The 16751-nt window shown below is 41.8% G+C and overlaps 1 protein-coding gene across 3 annotated transcripts in view; it reads left to right on the top strand.

The window, feature by feature from the left end:
• Positions 1 to 16751, top strand: part of LOC121330366 (excitatory amino acid transporter 2-like) — a 78983-nt gene that overhangs the window by 44989 nt on the left and 17243 nt on the right. For 2 of the 3 annotated variants that reach the window (XM_041276837.1, XM_041276838.1), the window contains one exon: positions 13933 to 14072. In XM_041276837.1, the coding sequence (XP_041132771.1) occupies positions 13943 to 14072 (130 nt within the window). In that variant the 5' untranslated portion in view covers positions 13933 to 13942. Of the gene's footprint in view, positions 1 to 9437; positions 9506 to 13932; positions 14073 to 16751 lie in introns of all 3 variants that reach the window. The other variant, XM_041276839.1, reaches the window with a different exon arrangement.

The raw sequence follows: 16751 nt of genomic DNA, 5'->3' as shown, positions 1-16751 counted from the left end.
TAGTTGTATTTTAAACAGTGATTGCAGGTGGCAGTCATTCCATGTCAATTGCATTTAAGTATAGTCAGACAACTCTTGAAAGGTGCCCAACATGTCCTGTGGCTGACACAGGAAAGAGCCGATGGGACAAATTAGGCTTTAGTTCCTTTTCAGTTTAATTAACTTGGGTTTTTGAAGTGCTCTGGTTGCTTTCTGGAGAAGACCTCTATTCAACAGAATTTTTCCTTGTCTGCAGAAGAATCTAAGGCTGATTGTTGGGATGTGTACAGTATTTGCCCTGTACAGTATTTACCAACAATAGCTACTAAAGGAAAATTGACTGATGGAAAAAACCCATTAAGATTAATCATCTCATTTATATGGGTGTCCAGGGGAGGATCACTGGATGTATCGGATCTTATGTTACATATCCAACAATACATTACCATACACAAGAATGACATGTACCTGAAGCTTGTGAACCTGAAGTGTGTGTTTTCCTGTAATGACACCCTGAAATAAGCCATCGTATACAGGAATGCAATCAGGATCAACCAGTTTTCCAGCGGGCAATCAGTGCGCTTCCTGTTTTTTTGCACAACAAAAACTCAAACCTCTTCAAAGGTTCCAAACACTATAACTCAAACTCTGAGAAAGCAGTATCCAAATGGCATAAACAAGTGAGATTAGGTAGACAATAGTTACACTCCATTTTAAAAAGTTTATTCATTCACTGTGTCCGGGAGATTGGAGAATGCTCAAGCATTACTCTCACGCTTGATGTGTCTCATCACAAAGACCACTGGACCGAATGCGCTTGTATGCTCAACACGCAGCTCTCTTTTCATCCTGTGTGTTCTGGCTGGCAGAGCTAGAGAAAATGTCAGAATGGCTGGCATGAGCTGCAATTACTCTTCATAGTACAAAGGACTATTTTAAAGCAGGAGACTTCTCGTCAAATCCTGTCAGCAGTCTGGAAGCCTGCATTTTCAAAAGGCATTGTGATTTGCTGCTGGGAGTTACCATATTTCCCAAAACAACTATTTCTCTAACATAAAAAATTATATCAAGATCATACAAACTCACAATTATTTCATTTCCAATGAAATTTTTAAAAATTAAACTGGTTTCCGAGTAATGTAATGAAACTGCAAAAATCACAGGGCAACACAAGGCAAACCTTTACACCCGGATGTGAACTTCATATCCTCTTTAAAAATACTAAGCATTACTGAATTAATCGCAAGAGGCTTAAGAATTCTTAAATAAAAAAAATTAAAGTTTGGTTAATAGGACCTGCTGTTGCATACATGAGGGGCATTTGTCTGAGCCATGTTGGTAGGGTATCTGTTCCCACATGAGAGAGGTATTGAGTGTAATACTATCTTACCAGGCATGGTGGCACCAGTTATCAACACATGCATTGGACTAGCTTATTTTACTCTATACCATTTTAATTATTTTAGATTTAAAGCAAAGTACAGAAGAAATTATATTTAGTATAGTTAATTTTTCTTTGCAGTTTTCTTTTTAACCCACACATCTCAGTCAACAGTAAAAAATATATAAATTGACCCTTGTTTTTTTCAATTGATTAACATCCCTCCACCTCTTCCAATAGCTAACTTTCTGTTCAATGACCCTGTGGTTCGTCCAAACAGACAGACGATGGACCCTCAAACCAAGTAGGTTTGAGGCCAAATCTTGAACCGTACTCCATAGTCAGAACATGAATAACATTCATTAAACACAGTGTCATGTAGGTTTGTCCTAAACTGAATTTGCTAAGGATTTCTAAAGATGGGTCTGAGAGAGCTTTCTAAAACTCAGCATTCACTTTTCTATATTCTGCACAAGCATTGTGAAAAAGATTTTTAGTAGCTCTAATTTAGTTGGAACCACACTTCACACAATAAGTCAACTTGAAAGAAAGCCAAAAACATCAATCAAACCAGTTTGGCTTCATTTATTTAGTTATTTATTTCACGAGGCATGAGCTGGGGGGGAGGAGATAGGGCAGAAGAAGCAGAAGGGAACGATAAGTGGGACAGAGTGTCAGCTAGAAAGGACCGGACCTAGGATAGAAGAGCAGGCGAGGCCCACTCTAGTAGCAGACCAGCAAAGCTGGACATGGAAGCTAGGATAGAAGGTGGTCACTGACTGAGGGCGACGATGCCGACACGAGCCCAGGGTCGAAGGACCCAGCAACCGAAGACAGGATACAGAAAGTGGTCACTGACTGAGGGTGGCGATGCCAACACGAGCCCAGGGCCGAAGGACCTAGCAACTGAAGACAGGATACAGAAAGTGGTCACTGACTGAGGGTGGCGATGCCGACACGGGCCCAGGGCTGAAGGACCTAGCAACCGAAAACATATATGAGGGTTATGACTCAGGGAGCCACCCCTCAGAGGAAGATGGTCCCGGAAGACTGGGACACGAAAGGAGATAGAGAGGGAGAGGTACCCAGAGTCTGAGACTTCTGTAGAGGGGTGCTCGTTAAACCCCCAATTGGCCGAGACTTCACGCTGCCTGGGACCTGAAATAAGAACAAGGCATAGAGGTTAGTATGGGACTCGAGCATGAGTAGCCACGTCCAGAACAGAGACAGAGTATAGAACATCCTTGAGTGAGCAAGATAAGTGCAGGAGCTGTGAAAGAACAAAGTATGGCCAGGGGTCCGCTCTGACTCACATGGTGAGAACCCCCCTGAAGGTCAAGGGAGGCTGAAGCCTGCCCTGAGGTCGGGGAAGTGATGATCACTTGCTCCCCAAAAGGATGGACCCCCGACTCCTCACCAAATCTCCCACACCGTGAGGCAAACAAAAGAGAGCACATGCCAGCGCATAACATAAACAAAAGACTAGAAGGACAAACGGGACAAACAGGAGGATGGTTAGTAAATTTAGTAGGATATGACTATGTGTATACCTGCTGCTTAGTGGAGAGGAAAAAAACCCTGAAGCTAATTAGGGGAAAACCTCTTGTGGCTCTGGCAGACAGGTAGCCCCCACTTTGGGAATACTAGCAATTTTGGAATGGGCTGCGACTATGTCGGAGGGAGATGAATGAACATAAGAATCCACTGCAGAAGAGGACCAGCGCCCCATGGTCTTGATCAGGCTCTGACTGATGCTGGCCCTTGCAGCGGAGGTGGCTGCACCAATACGGAATGAATGGGGTGAATAAAGCTGAGGGAAGCCTGCTCTGGAGAGGAGAGTGGAGAGGTGGGTTGAGAACCAGAGACGAGTGACAATAGATCGGGAAGAATTGATGAATAGAGGGTCCAGTGGGGGCAGGGTTTCCTGCATGAGAGATATCTTGACATTGCTGAAAAAGGGCAGATAGCAGACTTGGTCCTTGAAAGCTGAATGAACTGACCGCACCGGAGTTGGTCTGTCTTTGAAGTGTGCAGCCGGATAAGGAAATAGGAGTTGGAAATAGAAGAGAGGTCACATAAACGAATACCCACCGAGGGGAAGCAAGAAGCTGAGGGAACTGTGAATTTGAAGCTTCTGAGAAAGCCGAAGAAAGCTGTGAGGCAGATGGTAGAGTAGATCCTCATAGGAGGAGAAGCAGCCTTTCCGAAGAGTAGAGATGAGTGAATGGAGAATGTCTGTTGATATAGGCAGGCATGAAGGTACGGCAGGGGGGAAGCTTTTGAGGATTCCACGGAGGGTCAGACGAACTGCTGGTATAGAGAGGATGGAGGGAGAAGGCACGGACATGATGCGGTAGTGATATTGTATTCCTGAAATGTAAGATTTAATGGAAGCTGGGGAGAGATGTAGAGATTTATTAGCATGGACGATGAAGGCCAAGATCCAGTCTTGATTAAAAGGAATAGGGTAGACGTGATTATGAGCGCAGAAGGTTAGGAATGCTGACCAGGCTGTAGAATAAGAAGCTCTTGAAGAAGGGGTGAGGGCTGCAGACATGTAGTGTTGGGATTGTAGAAGGTTGCTGAGGGTAGGGTTCAGTCTAGTAACAGATGATGAAACTGAGGGGATTGGAGAGGGGCTGGGGAATCAGTTAGGACCAGATGACGGAACTTGGATACCAGAATACTTGCGGGTAGCAATGCCTATGGGATTAATGCGGTAGGTAGTGAAGGGAGGTGCTGCAAAGGGACCGACCGTGAAGCCTTTGTCGACTTCGGCTTGGATAAGGGAACTGACGACTTGTGGCTCTGAAATGGCAGAGCGGAGGTTCTGACAGATGTCAGACTCAGAAGGGATTTGATAGATGCTAGTGGAGAAGCCGTTTGAAAGGCCATTGATTAGACAGGAGACAAAGGGCTTGTCAGGATGAGATTGAAGTATATGAGCAAGAGCCGGAACATTGATAGGAGTGAAAACCTGAAACAGCTTTGATTGTCATTTAGCTATAAGAGGACATATGGACCGGGAGTGGGCGTCATTGCAGAAGCTGCAGACTTGGAGGTTCTTGCAGAAACGGAGTGAGCAAACAGAAAAATTGAAATTATTACATATTTGTCTGTCGCCTGAAAACTTGATGGGGCGGCCATTTATGTCTTGAGCTTGAGATCTGGTGGGTGGCGCTGAAGCGTGGGTGGATACGGGGGTAAATTATCATGAACTGAGAAGAGAGGACGAGGGACGAGGACTGGGTTGAAGAGATCTAGCTGCTGTCTTAGGGCATAAATAGGTGGAGTGCGCTGTGGAGGTGCACGTGCTGCAGGCATTGGCGCGAATGCTGCTGAAGATACGGGTGAATAGATCTGGGTCAGAACAGGACCAGTCCGTGATACGGTTGACAGCTGAAAGGATGGCAGCAGCTTTGGCTGAGAATGCGCAGTGGTATTGATAGAACAGAGAGCCCCCATAGCGCACGGATAATTCGATTACAAAAAAGAGATACCCATTTAGCTCCTGCAATCTGTGTGGATAAACGGAACAGAGAATGTCACGATAAATGGAGAAGGCGAGGACGAATTCTCCCGCGGAAAGGCTTTTTTGAAGTCGTGGGTCTCGGGACTTCAGGGTGAATGAAATGTCTCCGCAGTCGACTACTCTGTGATCTAAGAACTCAGAGGTGGCGATGAGAATAGAGACAAGATTAACGTCCTTACCTTCAATTATTTGCTTCTGAATTTTTGGGTAAACAGAATGGTTGGCAATAGTACGAGGAGAAGAGGAGCTTGATGCAGTAGCTGAGGCAAGGTTGAACTCTGGGAGAGCAATGAGGGGGGGCTAAGGAGGACATACCGGAAAAGGGGGCGGAAGTACTGGAACTGGAGGCAGGAGTAGCAGAAGGGTTCTCCAATTTGTCAAGACAAGCGCTGAGAGTCTATGAGAGGCTGGAGCAAAGTTTGCAGCTGATTAAACATGTCATGGGAGGAATGGCTGGTGGAGGGGACGGGCAAAGTGCATAACTGCTGTTGCAGAAGATGTGGCTGCGCTGGCTGCACTGGCTGAGCTGGCTGCGCAGGCAGGGGGAGCTAGATTGCTTGAGGAGGGACTTGCACATGCGCAGTCAGGACAGGAGCTGCGAGAATAGTGGAAGGGTTGGGCCTGGTTGCCGAAGATTGCAGACGGGGTGGAAAAATAGGCTCGGCTGATAAGGCTTTGCAATAAGTAAGAAACAGGGACATATGGTCTCCGCCGACGGGGATAGGGATAGCCTTCTGGAAGAGAAGCTGCGGCTGGGGCTGGCTGGCGGAACAACGCTTGGAGTGGCACGGTTGCCTGGCTGAAGGCTGGGTGGAAGCAAGGTGGGCTGGCGAGGTTGGTGCAGTCAGAAGCCGGGAAGATGAGGGACGGGAGGTCGAACAGAGATGGACCGGTGGAGGAGTCGGAGGTAGGAAGTCGTCCGAGTCAGAATAAACTGCGTGGGCAGAAGGTTTTTCCACTTGAAAGCAGGTAAGCTTGCGAATAAGTATATATTTGAAGATGATCTTTGTAGAAAAAAGAGGGAAAAAAAATAAATAAAAAAATAGCAAAGGTGCAAGTGATCAGGGCTTAAATAGAAAATAGGTACTAATTGACAGAAAATTGGAAGCCCCCTACTGCACGCTTCCTGAACTACGCAAGCTAACATTTATTTAAATTTTTATAGAGTCTTTAGCCAAGACGCTTTACAAGTTTAAACAAAATGGTACAATTAAGGAAAATGGATGAAAAATAATGTATTTTTAATGGGGAGACATATTAGTTGCTTAAATGAAAGCAGAGGGTCAGGCTAGGTCAGGGAAGCAGGGTCATAACAGGAGGTCAGGGGCCAGAAGTATCAGTAGGATGGGCTAGGGAGAAGAGATGCGTTTTGAGGGAGGAGTGGAAACTACGCAGTGTGGGTGATTTATCATTAGTGGGAGTCTATTCCAGTGTAGGGGAGCAAGAAGGGAAAAAGAAGGGAAATGGGATTGGGCACAGGGTGCGGGTGGTACAGAGAGGAACAATAATGATTGGGAGCGTAAGGGACGTGAGGGACTATAGTATGTAATCAGTGCAGCCAGATAAAGTGGGGCAAGACCATGGAGAGATTTATACACAAGGGTAAAAAATTTGAACAGGCAGCGATAATAGCCAGTGAAGCTGGAGGAGGAGAGCGGAATTATGAAAAGAGTGTGAGAGGTTAAATATGATAAAGGCAGAGGCGTTTTGAATTTGTTCTAATGGTGTAAAAGCGTAAGAGGGAAGGCCAAGGAGGAGAGAGTTACAATAGTCAAGATGGGTGAAGAAAGAGTGGACCAGTCATTTAGTAGCAGAAATGGAAATGGAGGGGCGTATTTTGTGAATGTTGGATAGATGGAAATGGCAGGTGCGTGTTATGGCCGAGATATGATCAGAAAGGGAGACGGTAGAGTCGAAGATGATGCTGAGGTTACAAGCAGAGGGGGATGGAATGAGGGACAAGGGATGGAATGAGATGGTGGGAAAGGGTGGGGATGAGGAGAAGGAAGAAAAGAAAAGGATTTCAGTTTTTAATAAATTGATGAGGAGGTATCGGCGCACCATCCAAAATTGGATAACAACCAAGCAATCTGACACCGACAATTAGAGGGGTGGGGGTGGTGGGGGGGAGTGAGGCTGTTGAAAGCAACAGCAGAGCTGCGTGCAGATAGGTAGAGGACTGTAACCAATCAAGGGGTGTGCCAGAGATGCCGAGGTTAGAAAGAGTGGAGAGAAGGATGGGGTGATCAGCTGTGTCAAAGGCAGACGAAAGATCAAGGAGAATGAGAATTGAGGAGAGGCCAGCATGGGAGGAGTTGGCCAGATGATTCTGGACAGCAAGAAGGATGGTCTCAGTGGAATGGGAGGGACGGAAACCAGATTGAAATCGGGGGTAAAGTGAATTAGCGGATATGTAGTGTGATAGGCATGAGTGGACTAAATGCTCAAGGAGCTTAGAAAAATATGGGAGAAGAGAGATTGGGTGGTAATTAGCAGGGCAGTCAGGGTCGAGATAGAGTTTTTTTTAACAGAGGGGTGATGGTCGCTGATTTGAAGATGACAGGACAGATACCAGTGGAGAGAGAGGAGTTAAAGAGGGAGACTAGGCAAGGGAGGATAAGAGGGAGGAGTGGCTTAACCTTTAAGTACACTGTACGCTAAACATTGTCTTGCTGAACTGATTTTATATTAAATGATTGTATTTGTTTAAATTGACCAATAATTGGCCTGTTTCTGTTTGTTTCAATGACAAATGTCTTGACTAGATGATTTCCCCTATAACTTGTATGTGTAATATATGAAAATGACTATATTGAAAAAATGTGAAGAAATGACAGTGATAAATGTAGATAATTCTGAATCCCTTGCTTTTACTGGACTGCATCCTAAGTGGTTAGAAGGGGTTTGAGGTTGTGCATGGAATACATCTGTCCAGTTACTAAAGGCTGAAATTAGCACTTGAGCTCAAGCACTGAGCAGCACAGATGGACCTCTTGGAAGAGGAAACTTGTATTCCTGTATGCCCCCAGGATGCTTGACCTCAGGAACACTATAATCCCAGCTGCACAACTCTGTAATCCTGCTTCTTAATGACACCCTGTGAGCTGACGGGTTCACATTTCCTAGCTCTCTCCTGTTGCGTAATGCCATTCATGTCCGTGATTGAAGTGCTAATTGCACCAGATTCAGGTTACAAAATAACATTAGCACTGACCGTTTCACATCACAGCTTCTTTCACTTAGAAAGAAAATGGAGCAAATTGCTTTCAGGGAGGACATCTCTCTGACTCCAATATGACAGCCATGGAAAACCAAAACTGTCCTGGTTAAACTGGGATGCCTGGCCACACTAGTTATTTGGTCTTTTTTGGCTTTTAAGTAATCATAGTTTGGAAACTGGAAGAGGGAAAACCACAAAGTCACTTACCCAGTTGGTCAGGTGAGTATAAAAACAGCCAATGCCCTCCTCTTTTGCATTGTATTTCTTACCCTCCCCCCTCTCTTCTCCAGTCTTGCAGCTGCCCCTAACTTACTTATTTTCATAGGCAGGTTCTGAATGAAGTTGTTGGGTGTTTTTCTGATTTTTTTAACTCAGTTATCATGCTTGAGTCCCTCTGTTTTATTTTAGTAAAGCACTGCAATACATTTGTCTGTTTCAATGTATTATAAGACATAAATTGCAGCAGTACTGTACATTCATAACTATATCACAAATGTGTAATTTTAAAACTGACTTTCAGTTCTTTAGCTTTACTTTTTAGTTTTACTCTAAATTGCATTGGCTAGTTTCACAAGATAAAATTATATAGTAGATAGAAGAAATGAAGGAGAATTATTGGGATGTGATTCTTCATTATTTATATGCACACTTGCCCTGCCCAGTAGCTGTCAAAGCAAAATTGGCTGATGATGGATAATGGAAAGCCCCCTGAGATTAATCATCTCATTCACATGGATGACCAGGCTAATCCAGCTCTGTGAAACCAGGCGTATGTGTTTAATGCTATGAATGACATTTTAATCATAACATTGTTTGAAAAAAAGATTAGATTTATGTGTGCAGTCCTACTGTACAAACAGAATACTATAATGGATATCACTGCATATCATTGCCCCTGATCTTGTGACACACATTTTTTATGGCTATTTTTGTGAAAATGAAATACTAAACGATATCTTCATGCTTATTATAAAAGTGATGGCTTCATCATCTGCAGTCAGTTATTTTTCAATGGTTCAACGGCTTGTTGTCTGTGTAAATGGTAAAGCTAGGGGCATAAAACAAATAATTCTTAAACTTTTCACATACAGCCCATTTTATAGTCAGGAATTCTAATTTTCCAGAATGAAGGTGATAATTTCATTCAGATGCTGTCAATGTCCTAGAGCCATATTCAATTACTCTTAATTTCCCCTTCTGCTTCTGGTAAAGTCCTTTTTTCTGATGGTCAGTGTGTGAGACAAATGACAAGCTAAAGTCTAGGTTGGCAAGGACTGGAGGACAGATCAGTTCATCTCTGAATTCATCTTCTGTCCATGTCACAGGAGTCCTTGAAGATAACTTACCCGTCTGATTAAACTTCTTTTGCTGCTGTTTCTTCTTTGGTGGTGAGGTGAGTTTACTCTGCTTCTCTTCCCCTCTGGATTTAAGGAGATCATACAATAGTTTTGCGATTCTCGAAAAAATCCTGTATAGAGGAGCGGTAGTAACTTAAAACCCCAAGTAGTTTTCAAACTTCTCCAACTGTGGTGGGCTTTTCTCTCAAACTGGTAACTGCTTCAACATCTTTTGGATCCATTCGAATACCAGCTTCTGAAACAAGGCACACTGCTTACCTGACTTCCCGTCTGAAAAGCTCACACTTAGCTGTCTCAGTTTAATACCATGTGTCAACTCTTCATACTGTTGACACATGGTCTTCAAATAGCATAGCACAAGATGTCATGTAGATAAGGTATGCAACATTCATCTCGTAGTGCTTCCAGAATTTCTTTCAAGCTGCACTGGAAAGCAGCAGGTGCATTCATAAGACCAAATGAGATACAGACCCATTCATACAATCCCCAGGGTGTGATGAATGTTGTTAGATGTCTTGACTCTTTTACCATGAAACCCCAATGGTATGCTTTTCCCTGGTCCAGAATAGAGAATAATGAATTACCACCCAGTTTGTCTGTCAGATATGGTTTTCAGGTTCAAGTTCAAGTTCCCTGTAGTCAATGTACAGACAGAGTCTACTGTCTCTTTTTCGCACGCACACTACTGAGGATGAGTATCAAAATCTGAATCAAAATACTGCCCTCCGTCTGTGTGTGGATTTCCTCGCTCTGTGTCATGAGGCTACCTGCGTTGACCAAGATCGCTACATTGGTGTCAGAAGTGGATGCAGATACCCTGGAAAGCCCTCGTCGGACTGTAGCCTGGTGAGCCATCTCTTTTGTACAGCAGTATCGATGCTATGATTTATTTTTAAGATTTTATGTGGTACCTGTTCTACCGATAACGCTATTTTATGTAGTCTCTCTGCATTCAGCCGATGCAAGCCTTTTCAAATCACGTTTTTGACACTGGGATCACTCATTGCTATGTTGTTGTTCAGACTCTTACCCCCAAAATCTGTTACGGGTCCTCACGTAGACTGTTGAGTCTTGTGGCAGATTAATTATCTGCTTATAAATTAAGAAAGCCAGAGTTGGTATTGTTGCTTTCGCTTTAGTGGTCAGTTAAGTTCTGATTTTATTTTACAATTAAATATAAAATGCACACAATTACAGAAAGGAAGACGTGTGTTTGGTTAGCATATACTTCGGAAATAACCATTTGTATTTCAATTTTAATAACTATTTATACAATAACATTCAAGTTATTTTCACCCTTACATTAAACATGTGGTCCTGTAGTCCTCAGGAGAACACTAAGGTAAACGAGAAAAACAAATATCTACCAAAGGCTTTGTATTATTATTATTATTATTATTATTATTATTATTATTATTATTATTATTATTATTATTATTATTATTATTATGTATGTTACTAATTATTAATTATTAATTATTGCACTTGTTTTGATGTTCAAGAAGTTCCTACAACCAATATGGAGTTTTTAGCGAAGCTAGCCTATCCATCGTTAATAGTGAGGTTATTTTTTCTTCCCATTACTGAAAACCCCAAGATCTTACCACTGGATCCATCTGACACCATGACCTCTGTGACTCAGAATTCAATCTCTTCTACATTTTGGTCCATGTGAAGTTTATTCCCTGCATATTATTCATAGTAATTACAGGGATGGATTCTCCTTGCTGTGGCCTCCCTTCACATTCAAATAATATTCACTTACGGGCATGTTTATCTGTGAATATTTTTCTGATCTCATTTTGGAGTCTTTCTTGTATTCATTTAAATCCAACGACAGAATTACGTGGCGAGTATTGAATCTCTGAGCTTGATCTAGAAGTAATTCCCTGATATGAGCTGTTAAATATCAGTTTAAGCTCACTTTCTTTTCCAAGCATTGTACATGTATAGTTAGTTAGTTCACAAGGGTAGCTGTAAACAGCCCATTAGGAGCTCATTTTGACTATTCTTATTTGTGGAATAACTATCGTACTCCATGAATCCTCTATACAAATGTCCGATATTGGGTCAGTATATTGGTTGCTGAAAGCACCAGTATTAATTACTGTATTACAGCAATACAACACTTGCCTGTCTGGCCTATAGGAGGCAGAATAAGTAACAGTATGGTTTTCCCTCTGTGTTTATTTCTTACTGTGACCATAGTGACAGGAAAGTGAATTCAGCCTAATTATTTTTTCTTAAAGAAATGAAGAGCTGTTCATTTTATAAAATGTCTTAAATTAACAGTCAGGGTTTTTTTTCTGAAACATTACCAGTGTTTTATATAATTTATTATTAATAAATTAATCTCTCAGACCACCAAAGTGCGCATTTTGTATGGGAAATAATAAGCAACAGTTAAGTTCTTATGGAATAAAACTTCTAACACTTCACATCTCGACACGCGAACGATTACATGATAGTGACACTCGCAGGAACATGAGGAGGCTCGAGTGCCTTTCCACTAGATGAGGACAGATAATAGCAGCGATTGTGAAGAGTAGCATTTTTAATCTACAAAGCAAACCCAACATCCAGAGAGAACTTGTACAGAGAAGGTATAGCTCATGCCAGCCATCCCTAAAAGCAACATGTTTTAAGTATGTTGTAACCATGATAATCACAGGGCAAGATGTTATAGCAGACTATTTAGACAGACTGGAGGAACACTAAATAATCTTGTTAGAGCTCTTCTAGTCTGTTCAGCCTCTTGTGTTCAGTGATGTGATCAGTCAAAGAATCCTTAAGAGGTAAGAGGAAGGGTCTACCATCTTCCTAATCCTTTTTTTAAGCTAAACTAAGCCCTTATACTTTTTAAGATGTGGCTTGATGAAGTGTCAGACAATCCATTGTTTCATTCAGTGAGTCCTACTAAGGGTCTTGAAACACATCTCCCAAGAGTAGAAACCAAGACTTCAGTAACATTCAGTTCAGTCAGCAACAGTCTGGGAGATGGAGCCACGTTCTAGGTAAGTTGTGTTTTTTGCCCAATTTGGAATCCTTGGTGAATTCTCACCCACGGCTTGATGCTTACACTCTACAGGACATATGTGCTGTAGTCCTACATTTTGTCTCTGCTTCTTGCTGTACCTCATCTGTCCCTTTCTCCCCAGGGAGTCTGTTTAAAAGAAATTCGCTTCCAATTACATTTAAACAGTTTATTGAAATCCTGTTAGCACTTACGATAGTGCTGGAAATTACAGTAGGCATTGATATTATCTGTGTAATTGTATCTGATAGAACGTAAAACCATCCATTCTTATATAAGGTATTTTGTTCATGTGCTTATTAATATTACTAATTTTTGCCAATACGCACACACTTCAGCACATTGCAGGGGGGAGTGTTTCACAGGCAGCAGCTGTCAGTCAGGATGAGTTAGGATGAGCCAGGCCCGGGGCTATGGCAACAAACTGGTTATTAAGAAACACTGGATCTCTCTCCTTCACCATCCCTCATAACAGAGATGTGCAAATTTATCAACATGATAAGCCCTGAGATGGTTCCTTCATGATTTCTCAAACCCGTGCTGCCTAATTTACTAGTTTTGTCAATAAGGTTCTCCCACACATCTATTCTATTTGTATAAGTGTTCATGACTACCCTAATCAAGTTGAGAGAGTATTTCTTTGCTACAAGAGAAAATACACGCTTAATTACTGTAGAATAGAGGTATCCACCAAACACTTATAAATATAAGTGATTAAGTTGAGAAACTCTCAGTGAAGTTATAAGTATAGTTGCTGCTAATAGGCTGCAATGGGTTATAATTCATATTTAACATTCTAAGATAACACAGTGATATATGGACAGCAAAATTAATTTGATCACTTTACGTAAGGAAGATACGTTTGTTGGAGCCATATGAGAACCCATATAGGAGAGGATATCGGCTGTCGCTCCTGGTCATGAACACAGTTTTCTTGTATAGGCGAGGATATCGTCTGTCGCTCCTGGTCATGAACACAGTTTTCTTGTATAGGCGAGGATATCGGCTGTCGCTTCTGGTCATGAACACAGTTTTCTTGTATAGGCGAGGATATCGGCTGTCGCTCCTGGTCATGAACACAGTTTTCTTGGATAGGCGAGGATATCGGCTGTCGCTCCTGGTCATGAACACAGTTTTCTTGGATAGGCGAGGATATCGGCTGTCGCTCCTGGTCATGAACACAGTTTTCTTGTATAGGAGAGGATATTGGCTGTCGCTCCTGGTCATGAACACAGTTTTCTTGTATAGGAGAGGATATTGACTGTCATTCCTGATCAGAAACACAGTGTTTTCTTGTATAGGAGAGGATATTAGCTGTCGCTCCTGGTCATAAACACACTGTTTTCTTCGGCTGAAAAGTAATTTGCAGTCTCTGGCAGATTTGAGGGATTCAGCTTTTCATTAACAATGCCTCTCTGTCTCCTCCAGTGCCAACACCATGCCTAAACAAGTAGAGGTTCGAATGCACGAGAGCCACCTGCCACCACAGGAGCCCTCTGCCCAGCCCTGCTGTGGGGGAATCTTCCAGAAATTATTCAAGAACCTGCTGCTCTCACTAACCGTCTTCGGTAAGTATGTCTGTCTGTCACAAAGACATTACACAGTATATGATATCCTTCTAGTATATGTAATGTTAGTGTTATTGTCTGGTTGTTTGCTCATAAGTAACATTGTGTGCTGAAAGTAACAGTCACTGTAGCTGGTTAACCATCATTTGATACTGATACAAGAGTTATGAGTCACAGCTAAACTACTAAGTAATTTTAAAGAAAGACTATTACTACCAGCTTGTCAGTGTTATCATTTTGAATTCAGAATTTTATTAAAGAAAAAAGAAAAAAAAAGTATCAGGAGTGGATTCAATCTGACAGCCTTGGGCAATAATAACTTGGGCTTTGTCTGCTCTGCAGCCATTCAGGTAACAGTATTCTTGACAAAAGAGAGGGAAGTTTTATAGTAACCCACAGTACTATATTAGCACTGTCATTGGTGTTTGGATGTGGCAAAGTATATCACATGCAATTGCTTTATGCATGTAAGTGATAGTGGCAATGCTATTTAAAGACATTATTTGACATTTTATGAGTCCCAGTACAGTCATTACAAGCATTGAAACTTCAGTCACCATAATGGGCACCAATATCGATAATAATTACCATATCGCAAAATAGCGTGGGATTTAAAATAATATGATCCTATGGAAAGCTTGCAGAGACATACGTTTTATTGCTAGTACTGTAAAAATACAAATGCACTATAGTCAAGTTTTTTATTACGAAACAATGCACTCTATGTATACCAATCATTGCCAGTCTTGTAGGCAAACACCACACACTAAAGCACCATTTAACCATTTTATTCTATTGATTTGCTTTTAGGTAGCAAACACTATTTGCATGCTACATGAAGTTTTAGTACAATTAACCGTCTGCAGTGTTGACGGTGTCGTGCAAAATTTTTCACCGCATTGTTTTGTGTCAATGTTTCATTTACTTTTGTCTGTGTGTTTGTCATTTATTCATCGCTGTGAACTTTCGGTATTATAAGTGAAATGTACTTTTTAGATATCAAAACTGTATAAAAACCTCAAAACACATCTCAAAATAGTGCAGAATTAGGCATATTATACACAGTGCAGCTTCAGATTCAATTACTTCCAGAGTGGCTAGAAAATGAACAACTGTGTGCAGTGAAGTATGGAACTACTGTGGTTTTGAGGTGGATGATAATGGAATCCTGAAAAATAACAAGACCTTGTTTTTCTCCATGGATATTACAAAGCAAAACACCGGTAAGTTAAAGTGCATTAGTGCTTCTCATATGTAAATATCTGTTAATGTCTGTGTTCGTGTTTAATGTATATTTGTATTGTAATTGTGTGATTATATTTTTCGGTGTGTTTGAAGACTGATAATATCTATTTCGAAATACATACATGATATCAATATAACATTTTCATATCAAATCGGTAACTGCATTAATGAGAATACCAATTTAAGATGGCAGACAACAACAAATTTGATCCAGTTTACCTAGTGGAGGTGGGTTGTTGAGGATTTGTGGCACACTCTACAACCCAGTTTCTCAGAAATGTCGGGTTCAGTGGCCAAGAGTTGCATCGCACAGTGAAGAACTTATCTGAAGCAGCAGAAAGGAACAGCAACTGGCTGTGGTTGAGACGGAAAGATTCTGGATGGGGATCTCAAGCACAATAGAAAGAAAGCAACGCTGATGTACAGGTAAATAAATTGGGCTGAGCTGAGTGGGGGACGGAGGGAGGTGATGCTGGGACGCCAGAATCACTATTGAGCCCTGTTTAGGTGTTGTGGGCTAGTCGACAAAACACCGGGGACAGAAGGTGCCCACTTGAAGACCCCAGAGATGTACCCTACTTAGCTCAATCCAGACGGTTGTTATGCTGATGCTCTGGAGAGACCGCACTATGGTTGATTCCTGGAGCCAGCATCGTAGCCATTGTGTGTGCTGATGCACTGGGAAGGCAAAGTAAGCTGATCCCTGGAGCCAGCCTTACACTTCAGCCATCAACACCAGGCAGAAGGATATCTACATCAACAGATGGAAAGAAATGCAAATGGATGGAGATGCAGATGGATCACATTAGTTTACTGTAAAGCTACGTCTTAGTTGGTGCTTATTATGGCGAGAGCCAAGTTCAGATCAGCATGAAGTTTTAACATCTACTCTCATGTAATGGAATTCTTAAAATTGTAATTATAGCAGGAATAATAAGTCCAGTTTGCTTTGAAATATCTCTGTAAATGGCTACAGTTGCTATATGAGCCAGACAGACAGGTGATCCCTTGTTGGCTGTTAGTAAAGAGCCAAAGGAGAAGGTGTAATAAAACGGGGATGCTTGGATCCAGGACTGAGGCAGATTTAGAGAGATTTTACAAAAATGACCAAGCTCAATATGTTGACAGGTATGCATCTTATGTAACTAAACAATGTCAAGTGACCATCTGGGCCCCTGTGTGTATTGCGGCTGGAATCTACACACATACCAACTACACACATACCAAAATACTGAACTATGCAATAAAACATAATTATGGGCCCTGTGACAAGCTGCCTTGTAGTGGTGTGGAAGCAAAGTGAATAAACAGTCCAGCAAGCATGATTTTGAATTAAACAAATGAGCAGGTTTTATTATTTGTTTACAAAATAAAAAAATAATGTGTATACAGGGACCTAAGTTTGCCCTCCATGAAAAGTTTACTGTTGTCCAA

The sequence above is a fragment of the Polyodon spathula genome, chromosome 17 (assembly GCF_017654505.1).
Source record: "Polyodon spathula isolate WHYD16114869_AA chromosome 17, ASM1765450v1, whole genome shotgun sequence".
Lineage (NCBI taxonomy): Eukaryota > Metazoa > Chordata > Actinopteri > Acipenseriformes > Polyodontidae > Polyodon > Polyodon spathula.
This window is presented reverse-complemented; position numbering and strand designations above follow the sequence as displayed.